Here is a 12,077-nt window from a genome sequence, read left to right as displayed (position 1 = left end):
ACTAGCTGCACATTTTCACATAAACTGTTTAAACTGTCTCAGCTTCTGCTGTGCCTTCTTGTTCAACTTAGACGATACTAAAAAAAATTGTCTTGTAGACTTAGGCTGAGGAACATTAAATGCTTTTTGATAAAGCTAATGCTGTTGCAACAGGGCTTCATTATTGTTGACTTAAAAATACCACGTATGGCCAAGTGTGGTGGCTCACACCTGTAATCTCAGGACTTTGGCAGGCTAAGGTGGGATCGCTTGTGTCTAGGAGTTTGAGACCAGCCTAGGCAACATAGTGAGACCTCCTCTCTACAAAAGATACAAAAATTAGCTTGGAATGGTGGCCTGCACCTGTAGTCCCAACTACTCAGGAGGCTGAGGTGAGAGGACAGCTTAAGCCCGGGAGGGTGAGACTGCAGTGAGCCATGATTGCACCATTGCACTCAGCCTGGGTGACAGAGTCAGAAAAAAAAATTATGTGAATCTCTGACAGAAGATATCCTTTTGCTTGTCAATGAAAAATAAAGCAAACATGGAAACTGAGTGACATCAAAGGAAAGGCGGTATGTTGGTAAACTTACCACTTGAATATTTTCAAATATTCCACTTAGACATTTCAAAGATCTAAGGATTCATATTGATGTCCACTCAGAATGCAGTAACTCTAAAGTGGCTGGATAAGATAGTCTCCAGAAATATAATGTACTAATATCAATTTATTTGAGAAATTCAGATTACAATAACATGAGAACCCACTATAATGAAAACTAAAGTCAACCATCCTTCATTCCATGGGGCTAGGAGCAGGGAGGGGAGAGGGTCGTCTTGCTGTTTTTCTTTTTGTATTCTAGTTTTGACTTATTGAAATGTAATATTGACATGAATGTATTTTTGAAAATATACAGTCCATCTTCTATAACAATAGATAATGGGTAAATTAGAAGCATGATACTTGCCTCAAAGGCAGGGGAATCTGATATGCAGTGATGCTTCTCTCTCATCAGCCAAGGATAAGGGTCGCTAAAACATCAGGTACCATCAGAAGGTTTTGGAACGGCCAGGCGCGGTGGCTTATGCCTGTAATGCCAGCACTTTGGGAGGCGGGCGGATCAGGAGGTCAGGAGATCGAGACCATCCTGGCTAACACAGTGAAACCCCGTCTCTACTGAAAATACAAAAAATTAGCTGGGCGTGGTGGCGGGCGCCTGTAGTCCCAGCCACTCGGGAGTCTGAGGCAGGAGAATGGTGCGAACCCAGGAGGCGGAGCTTGCAGTGAGCCGAGATCGCACCACTGCACTCCAGCCTGGGCGACAGAGCGAGACGCTGTCTCAAAAAAAAAAAAAAAAAAAAAAAAAAAAAAAAGGGTTTTGGAACATAAGGGGCAAACTAAGTGATTTTGGGAGCATTTTTAAAAATCACTAGATTACAAAGATTTTATTTTGCTAGGATCTGCGGGAGCAGAATTAGTTTCTGTAGATCGAAGTAGGTTCTGTATGTTTCCAGTCTACACCAAGTTACCTGTGCAGTAGGAGACATAACCACTGCCCAGATTATGACCATAAGTATAAGTCGTAAGGTAGAAAAGAGAACACAGCAGCATTATTGGTTCAGCATCCCTGGAGTTAGGTATGGGAGAGAATTAAGGTAAATACAATTTTAGCTTAATGGTGTAGTAGTTTCTAGCTTTTGGAAGACTGTGTTCTCAGATGTTGTCTCACATTTGTAGAGTTGGTACAAATTTCATTAATTTGATTAAATTTAATATTTTTTTGAGACAGAGTGTCACTCTGTCACCCAGGCTGGAGTACAGTGGTGCAAACATGGCTCATTGCAGCCTTGACTTCCTGGGCTCAGGTGATTCTCTTACCTTAGCCCCCCAGTAGCTGGGACTACAGGTGCATGCCACCACACCCAGCTATTTTTTTTTTTTTTTTTTTTTTTGTAGAGATAGAGTTTTGCTGTATTGACTAGGTTGGTCTTGAACTCCCGGGCTCAAGCAATCCTCTGGCCTCAGCCTCCCGAAGTGCTGAGATTACAGGCATGAGCCACCGCATCTGGCCAAATTCCATGAATTTTAAATGAACGCTTATTCTGCCTTACCACAGAGCCTATGAAACAGACCAGAAAGTGTTTTCTAGAGTATGCTCATGCTTAGACTTTTGCAAGCCTGTTCTCCATTTCCCCATGATTAACAGAAATACGTTTCCTGACATCTACTCATCAGTATCACAGGTAAATCAGTATCACCAGGTATTTTCAGTTAGTTCTTTTCTTTATCTTAAGGATGTACTTTCCTTCACATGAAGAGAAGCGTAGGGAAGTTTCTTTTCTGTAGTCTTCAGACATTTCATAGATGGAACCTTATGCTATTGACTTTGGGCAGCCACATAAATATTTGCTTACATCCTACATAGTTTGGAAGAAAGAAGACATTTCTTTGTTGAGCTGGACAACCATTTTCTTCTTTTAGCAGATCAGAATGTCTGCCTTACATGTTGTTAGAGTGGTAGGTGGAGGGAAAACTTTTAGGGAAATGGGAATACAGTATATATAGACCAACATTCCTCTGCTTGGGATAGGCAGAGTTGAAGCTCTTTTTGCTAAAAGGCAGTGTTTCTAGTTTATTATAAGTGATCTGTGAGTCTCAAATGGGACTGTGAAGTTAAAGGTCAGCAAGATTTGCATTTATGAATGGTTATTAGGGTGAATCAGCTCTGCATTTCCTTACATGGAAGTTTGGTTTACAGGCAATTAGAGAGAAAATTTTGAATGCCATATCACTGAAGTATTGTGAGATGCCCAAACATAGAGCTTTTCTCTTTCTATATTTAGAATCCCAAGTCTCAAAGGGTCAATTAATATTTAGCAAAAGTATCCTAGAGTAGTCATGAAATGAAACCAAGATACACGTTTGATTTTCCACAGTCATGTTCTCAGACTGAATTTTGAAACGGTGATAGGTTTGAGCACACACGCTTTAGAGGGCTACTGTGGTTGTGAGAAATTTCCTGAAATGAGAAGCGTTAACAGCAGGTAATGTCATTCCTCCCAGAAAGAGTTTGAGGCTCTCTGTGTTAAGTGATGAATGAGGGTATCTGACCCACATCTGTTTTACATTAGAATGGAACATTGCCCTGACATCCTCAGGAGCAGTTGTCAAGATTCCCTGGACAGAGCTTCTGTAAATTACATGTTGCAAATGTGTCAGGGTCAGATAAGAGGATATCATTAACTCCCCCAAGTTTACTCAGGGCTCTGTCAGTCCCTCTTAATATGCTAAGGGCCAACAATTTTCCTTGAGCCGTTTTGTTATATTTTTCATTCATAGAAGAAAAAAATATTTGCTATACTCCCCCGATATTGCACATGTTCTTTTCCCATAAATCATATTAATTGTAGACATGGTCACAAAGCATATTAAATGCAGGCATGCGTAAATGAATTAAAACATATGAGAATTTTATTATGCCCATGGTGGGTCTAACATAGTCAAATACCAGTGGTATTAACTGGCATGCTTTTTCATTTAGGTGGAATGAGCTTTTCCTTAATGGGCTTTATTGATAATAGATGGATATGATATGGTTATTCATCACTGGCTGGAAGTAAACTAGAAGTTATACATATATACACTTTAGAGGGAAGACTAGAAGGCTGAAAAATCCTTTATATCATACAAAATCATAATCCACAATGGTTTTTTATAAAACAACTAAATGTGCATATAAAATGTTAAATTAGAAGAACATCTGCCTTGTTAAGAACAAGTACCTATGGTTATGCAACTCATTTCTGTGCTAATTCTCTGTCTAGATTTGTATTTTAGTCATCAGTCCCTAAAGAATATTGCTACTAAATTTAGCACTTTAGCTCTATTGAGCAATACGTATTCAAAATAATTGGTAAAAAATAAGCTATTTCTGTGATTGGTCACAGGGCTGGAGATGAAACATACATAACCCCTTGGAGTTTAACTGAGACAATACTTACTGTACTCTTTACAATGAAAACTTGGAAATGTATGCTGCATATGAAGCACACTTGTCTGGCACTCATACTTCTTCATCATGCACTAAGCACAGCTACTTGTAAAATGTAGGCTAAGGATTAAAATAAAACAGATAAAGACATACTTAGCTGGGCATTTTACATGCACAGGTTTTCTATCTGGTTAGGTAAAGGTCGGTCTTGGCCTTTCCCTAACTCTCAGGATGGGTGAGAAGGTCACCACACATACCTTAAGAGAAACTTCTGCCTTCAGGCAACTTCCCTCTTGCAGCTTTCAAACAGACAGGACCCAAAATCTAATTATTTAGTTGCTAATCAACTGCAGGATAATTCCTAAGGCATTTGAATCTGAGGACAACATTTTCAGGAAAGTCTCTGCTCTTTAAATTTAGGTTTTTAACCTCAAAGATACAGTTACTGAAATTTAACCATTAGATGACTCCAGTAACACCCATATTGGTAAAAAAATTTTTTTTTGGATAAATATTTGAACATTTTTGTTTGGTTCTGAAAATAAATTATATCTAAATAAAAAATATAGTCAGTAGATTTTTGGAGGAAAGGATAGAAGGCTGAAAAAACTCTTTATGTCGTACAAAGCTGTAATTCACAACATTTTTTTAAAAAAAAACAAACTAAATGTGTATGTTAAATGTTAAATCAGAACATCTGATTTCTTAAGAACAAGAAAGAAAATAAAGACGTGAACCAAGAATTCCTACTAAAGAAAAAAGAAGCGCCTGGATGTACACCATAATTTACTAAATCATTTTAGATTTCTGATAAGCTTCAGGCACTTTCAACTGATGGGAAAACCATAATGCTTGTGCCAAGACAAATATTTTCCAGACATGGTTTTAAAGGTAAATCTTCATTTGGCCCACAGTTTTTATCTCTTTTATTTAATCTTACAATAGGAAAATTAATTCAAGAGAAATATGGCATGGAGCAATTGTAAAGACTTAGTTTTTCCTGAACCATATAATCTTCCAATCAAGATATAAACAACCTATTTGGAATTCTGAAACTTGAGAATGAGTTTAAAGAGATCTTCACAAAATGTCTCTCCAATAATGCAAAAGATGGAGGAGCTGGTAGAAGAAATGTGGACGTAAATTCGGAAGCTTTGAATTTGTTTTTAAAGGCTGTTCAAAAAACAGTTTAGGAACAGTATGTGGGACACATTTTGGAGGTAACAATTTAGAAATCTGCTTAATAGATTTTGTTTTTAGATGTTTCACAACTAAAAGTAAAAAGAAAGAGTTCTCCTTACTTCCTGTTCTAACGAGACAGAACAGAGATCTTTGTTAAAGAAAAACTCTTTCTGGGCATTGCATCTCCTGGATTTACCTGGCATTCAATGAGTGTGATCAGTGTTCAGGAGACAGAACTGAGTAGCCTTGAATTTGTTTCTTTTTCTTTGAAATTGTTTGTCAAAACTAGGCAATCAAGCTTCTCTAATACCCCAAATTAAAACAACAACAAAAATATCAGGTACAAAATGCCAGCCCTGTAGTAGAAATAGCTTACTAATGGTTTAAGGGGAAGGCAAAAAAATCCACTTTACAACAAATGAAGGTTTTATTTTAGGCTTTGAATTACAAATTCGAAGGAGTTTGTTGGAAAAGCATGCATAAAAGAAATTCTGACACTATTCTTAAAAAGAAAATGTGACTGGAAGGCATTCCATAACCATATTGGATAAGTTCTAAGAAGTTCATTTACCAACTTGTTTGTGCACAGAAAGAAATTTCCGTAGCTTCCCTTGAACCCTGTGAAACACAAAGTAGCTTTTAAAGAAACATACATGAAAGTGTAACGGAACCTTCTACAGAGATTTGAGGTTTTACATTATGTGAGGGGAGAGTAATGCATTTTCTATTGATGTCCTCACTTCCCCTGCCAACATATAATTTTAAAAAATGTAAAAGAGTAGGTTTGTAAAATGGTGTATATTTCTCAAGTTTTCTCATTGTGAAATATTGAAATAAATCACATTATAGTTATTCATTAATCTCAGTTTCAGGCCAAATGTAGGAAAATGTTAGTGCAGTATTCCCCATCCTTATAAGATTCTTGAGATTATGATTATAATATGTGACCATCACAGTGCAAATAAGAACTTGTGAATGACTGTCTTAGGGGCTCTATCAGGGAAGTCAAAGGAACAAAAGATAACTGGTCTCTGGTCCCCTCTGTGCCCTCACATCAGCCCCTGCAAGTATTGGTTTGCTGTGCTGAGTGCTGTGGCTAAAGGAGACGCCCTCACTAGTTTCCTGTGTGTGACGATAGTGACACACAGGAAGACCCTGCAGGTGTCCTTCCTATTTGAGTCATGTTTCGGGATGTCTTAAAGCTACTCAGGCCTGGAATCGTTGAGGAACTATCTTTCTATTACCCTAATATGGTCCTGCAGACAGGGTACCTTCTGCATCCTTCAATAGATAAACTTCAAGGTCTTAGAGTTAAATCCTGTCCTAAGGAATTTTCTAATGCAGTGACTGCCAAAAACTGCTTCATGTACAACATCATAAGCTGATTTTTGCTTATAGGAGGGACTTGTTTCTTCTCTTTTAGGGCCTTCTTGGGTCCGCCTGTCCCCTGTAATTGCTTATTGCTGCCTTCAAAGTTTTGCAAACAAAAAATGTATGGCAGGGGATTTTTTAAAAAGTTTATCACAAAAATGTACATATAGCTCATGGGAAAGTGTGCATGTTTTGAATAAAATTCTGCTCTGAGCTCATCAAGTATAACTGTAGATAGAGCATTCCATTTCTCCCTTAAAGCAACATGCCATTGACTGAATTTCAAGTAAGTATCTTCATGAAGGACACTATTAATTTAAAGTTTATTTTCCTTTTATTTAGTGCCACTGGATATCTTTCTTCTCTGGACTAATATAGTTACAAAATTGCTTTTTCTAAGTTTTTGAATTTTCCTTAACACAACTTATTCCTGGTAAAATATTTGGCCTGTGCGATTTATTCCCTTTCATTAAAAAAATCACATTTTAAAATGTTTTTATGTTCATGTCCAATCTCACCCATCAGGATCGCACACAAAAATGTACTCCTGATTTGAAAGGAGTGTGACCGGCACCAAACAACCTCTAACTTAAAGAATCTTTCCTTCTAAAAGAGATGTCTAATTTGGGCTGAAATTTCATAATTAATAAATTAGTGTATCAACTGAAATTCATGCATTTTCCAGGTATACCCTGTGAAATCATCTGTAAAGCTCAAAGAAACGCAAAAAGAACCCATGTAGATGGAAAACATATCCAGGAACTAATTTAAATCCATTCTTAGTTATGTTCAAGTTTTTTAAAATAGAGAAATGAAGAAATTAACTTGCTATGAACAATGCTGGGTAGGGCCCTAAAAGAGCCCACATTCTAGTGATTTTCCATCTTCCTGGAATTGTCAGTCCTATTGATGCTTACTTTATTTTTTGACTTTCACTTTCTCCAAATCCCCATTAAAACAAAACTAAGCTCTGCCACAAATGATGGTTTTTTTTTTTTTAAAGAATATAACATTTTTTAAAATTGTAAAAAAAAAGACGTTTTACCACATATCTCAAGAAATTTTAGATTCCTAGGATGTCTTTCAAAATGTGGGCATTGCTGTGTTGCTTTGCCCACACGGGCCCACCTTCCCATGTGCATGCATAGACAATAACTCAAATGAAAGAGAGACAGCAAAATGAAAAACAGGATTTCTGGGGAAGGCAGGGACATCCATCCAAATGATCTGTTCAAATAGAGGAAGAGTGGATAACTGGTAACCCACAGAAGGTGGATCTCTTTTTCTCTGTCTGTTGGGGCTAACTGAAGATGGATCAGCTCAGAGCTATAGTTCAAGAAGATTTGGCTTAATCGTAAGGATTACGCAAACCCTTCCCAAAGGAAATTATGGGATCCTTGTTTTTGGAATCTGACTTGAGATGCTTTCTGGGAAGCAAAACTAGACCTGCCCCATGCCCGACCTGCCTCTCAGATTCCTGCCTTGCTGGAACTCCTAGATCCAGGGTTCTATTGCCTGAATTATGAGAGCTATTTTGCAGTGAGCATGAGGGCTTATAGTAAGGGCTTGGTTGTCATTTCTGCCCTCTCCTCTTTCTCTTAGTTGCACACTTTAATCTCTATAGGCTTCAGACTTCCAAAAATAAGACAGGACTGTTGTGGAAATCTTGTGGAATTGTTGGATACTGCATTTAAATACTTTGTAAGTAGATGTGTCTTTGGGGGCTCTTTACCTGGTGTTAGATTTCTTTTGCAATTGCTTTTGAACCCTGCCACAGAAGGGTACACAGTTTAGAAAAATCACTTCCCCTCTCGTGTGGCAGTTTTCCAGCTGCAAAATTAATTATCCACTTACTTTCACCACGAGGTGCTGTAAGGGTCAGGGATCTTGAGTTTGTTTCACCATGTTGATCTGAAAGTTGTTCTTTCACAGGATATTTTTTTTTCCCAAGTTGTCTTACTCTCCAGGTTATTTACAAAACTGAACTTTTTAAGAGCATGTTTGCATTTCAGGCTTGTCTTTCCTTTTAACACTATATATATATGAAATGGTGGTTTAGAGAAGAAATAAAATAGTAGGTAATGGAGGCTTTTACTTGGAGAATCATTTACATTTCATTCATTTGGCACTTAATATGTGTCAAGCACTCACTGCTTTAGGTGCTGGGATATAAAGATGGGTAGGTTGCTCCTCTCAAAGCTCTCACCAGTCAAAGCAGGTGACTGAACTAATGAATATACAGTGGAAGGGGTAAGTAAAGTACCTAGACCATCAGGAGGGGAGTAAATATTTCTAATTACCAGAGGATGGCCAAGATAAGGAAAGGGGCTTTCTTGAGAGGGAACACTATTTAAAAAAAAAAAGGCACAGAGATCTCAAAGTCATGAAAAATAACTTGATTTGGATTCATTTATCTTTTAAAAATATAAGCAAATGACTGTTTAAAAACCACATGTGAAACTTCCAGATATAATGTATGAATAGACATCTTTCTGTATGAACAGATACAATTTCTCCCTCTTTTCATCCTTTTTTTCCTCTTCTTTGAAATTCTAGTCTGATTTTATCACTGGAGACATGGTGTAATTTCTCGCTTTCCTCTTCTCCTTCCTTCTTTTCCTTTCCCCCTCTTCTCCCTTCTTCTCCCTCCCCCTTTCCTTCTTCTGAAACTGCAGTCAGATGTTATCGTCGGGCATGATGTAATATCTCTGCCACTTAGAATTGGGGTCCTAGTCTCCAGGACAGCTCTTTAACAGATTTCCAAAGAAATAAAAACTGAACCGTCAAGTTCTTCTTTCAGCTGTAGGCTGCAATCTGGTTCTCTCTGCATTTTAACTTCTTCCCAATCTGGCTGTTTTTTTAGGTAATGGGACTCCTGACCAACCACGGTGGGGTACCTCATCAGCCCCAGACTGATTACGCGCTCTCCCCTCTCACCGGGGGTCTGGAACCTACCACCACAGTGTCGGCCAGCTGCAGTCAGAGATTAGACCATATGAAGAGCTTGGACAGTCTGCCAACATCTCAGTCCTACTGTCCACCCACCTATAGCACCACAGGCTACAGTATGGACCCTGTCACGGGCTACCAATATGGGCAATATGGACAAAGTAAGCCTTGGACTTTTTAGGGGGCAATTACTCCTGGAAGGGAGATAAACTCAACTCTTGCTTAAGAAAGGTCAATTAGAGGCATGATTAAGCCTCACATGCCGGTATCGATTTTTTTTTTTTTTTTTTTTTTTTTTTTTTTTTTTTGCAAAACCAGCTGACTGTTCCAGCAAGGGCTTCCTTGTGTAATTATTTTCTTAACCGATGTCAACAACATCTTGCGATTATTAATTGTTGAGACGTGAAACCTGATTGCCACTAGGTAAAACACAAGGGTTGGCCAAAATGAAATAATCCCTGACATTAGAAACACATGTTCTTAATGAGGTCAGCTCCAGGATCATATGGGGGATAATCCCAGGGACACAGAGTTGTGTCAAACTTGTCTCAGGAATAAAAATATTAGTCTCAAGCCTTTGATACCACGGTATTAAATATGACATTGTCAGCCTGTAGCCGATCTTGCCCCTGACTGTGAATTGTCCCAGCATGACCTAAGAAGCTGCGTGTGTTTCCTTACAGGTGCCTTTCATTATCTCAAGCCAGATATCGCATAAGTGAACTGTCCACTTGGAGCTAAAACTGGCCCTGTTTCTGGTCTTCGCAGCCTAGACATGAAGAATCTGCTCAGAAAACAAACAAAAAAATTACCCTTTTGTTTGGGGCGGGGAGGTCCCAATAGGAGACAAAGGAGAGCGATTGATTTTCTTCCTCCAATAGTTGGTTTCAAATTTTTTGAACATGTTTGACAAAAGTGGTGGAGAAGAAGAAGACCTGGAGCAATAAAGAACAAATGCAACATTTTAAGGCAATGGTTTCACATGGTTACATATCAAAATATCCCAGTTCTTTAGTGCTGATCATCGAGGAGCTAGAACATTCCATTTGCTTGTGTGCGTGCACGTGTGTGTGTGTGTGTGTGTGTATGTGTATTGAGATTTACCTGGACTGGTTTGGGCAAGCAGGCTATTTTAAAATATAATAGAATACTCAATACTCTAAAGTATAACATGTTGATGTTCGATGCTGATACTTGTACAACTTTAAAACTGCTCACTTCATGAAGCAAGAATGGAGGAATCCTTGACTCTTACACACTGGAAATTGATGTAAAAATAAATGCCACCATTTTTTAGGAAGCTAGACTAGCTGTAAAGGACCTCCTAAATAAATTATTTGTTACTGTATCCTCATTTGTAATCTAGTTGTCAATAAATGTCCCGGATACGTCTTGCTAACAGGATATGGGCTACCAGGAAAAAGGACTTGTTTCCTTTTCCGGTGTGGGGAGAGGTGTGTGATGTTTTTCTAGTTCACATTTATTTGGTAGCCCACCTGGGTTGGAGGAAGGGCACGGTGGAGAGAAAGTGACATGCATTCACATATCTGCTTATCAGTGTGCAATACTGTGTACCTCATGGATGCTTTGGCAATGCCCAAGGCGATATAAACAAAATCAGAACTATATTTTTGCAGGTGCTTTTATTTTCACAGCCCATAATTCATAGTTATAGAGTGCAGTGATGTTTGCCATTTGCTGGACAACCAACACCCGTGTTGCTCCTTTGATTAGAGATCAGATCAGATAATTATGCTTTTAAACCAATTACGTTTACATTCTTCTCTTTTCTATGAAAGGCAGGGCAAGAACAGAAATGTTCACATGGCTCTCATGTACTTTTAAATTATACATTGATATCCAATATTAAAAGATTATAGGAACTGAGGTTTACATACGTTTGTGTGGTGACATTTTAGAATGTCAATAAATTTGTTTTTTGAATTGTTGAGAGGAACAAGAAGGTGGAAGACAGTGTTATTTATTTCTTTCTATTCTTGGAACCATGAATGAGGTAGGCACAAATACATTCCTTTTAGAGTTAAGAACTATGACGTAGCGAGTTAGTGAGACTAGACATAGTACCGAGTTTAGTTCATGCATTGGTCTTAGAGGGTGATGGAACAAGAGAAGTACTATCTTTGTGTTGCAGCCTCAACCAACAACAATGTGTTGTAAAAATGTCTTTCATGTAAAAAGTGCAGTAAATATTTACTATTTATAATGAATAAACAGTTATGAAAACTTGCCCACTACTGCTTTTTTGGGGGAACTGGTGAATGTAGTATAAATGAAAACTTGGCAATGGGGAGCCCAATATACATGTACTTCACTTCTAGTGGAACCTTTCTATGAGAATATACTGTAGACAAATAAGGTTACACAACCCACAGTTGTACTCTCTTGAAGAAGCTTGTTGAACACACTTTTAAGGATTGAAGTTTATGTTTTTATCAGCGTAGCATCTAGAAAAACCCTTCAGTTTAGCTTCCTTCATCTTCCTTTGGTTCTCTCAGAGTTATCCAGTCCCTTAACTGTCACTTAGATAGACGTTTTCCCTGGAGTACCAGGCTCCATCTTCATCTCTAAGTCATCTCCACTGAA

General features: G+C 38.1%; 1 protein-coding gene across 3 annotated transcripts in view; it reads left to right on the top strand.

Moving 5' to 3' along the window:
* PAX3 (paired box 3) overlaps window positions 1-11,721 on the top strand; it is a 99,907-nt gene extending 88,186 nt beyond the window's left edge. For 2 of the 3 annotated variants that reach the window (XM_038001467.2, XM_007966437.3), the window contains exons 8-9: window positions 9,388-9,634; window positions 10,157-11,721. In XM_038001467.2, coding sequence (XP_037857395.1) covers window positions 9,388-9,634; window positions 10,157-10,191 — 282 coding nt within the window. In that variant the 3' untranslated portion in view covers window positions 10,192-11,721. The remainder of the gene's footprint in view (window positions 1-9,387; window positions 9,635-10,156) is intronic. The other variant, XM_038001469.2, reaches the window with a different exon arrangement.
* The last annotated feature ends 356 nt before the right edge of the window (window positions 11,722-12,077 follow it).

The sequence above is a fragment of the Chlorocebus sabaeus genome, chromosome 10, assembly GCF_047675955.1.
Source record: "Chlorocebus sabaeus isolate Y175 chromosome 10, mChlSab1.0.hap1, whole genome shotgun sequence".
Taxonomy (NCBI): Eukaryota; Metazoa; Chordata; class Mammalia; order Primates; family Cercopithecidae; genus Chlorocebus; species Chlorocebus sabaeus.
Note: the sequence above shows the minus strand (reverse complement) of the source record. Positions and strands in the feature narration are given on the sequence as shown.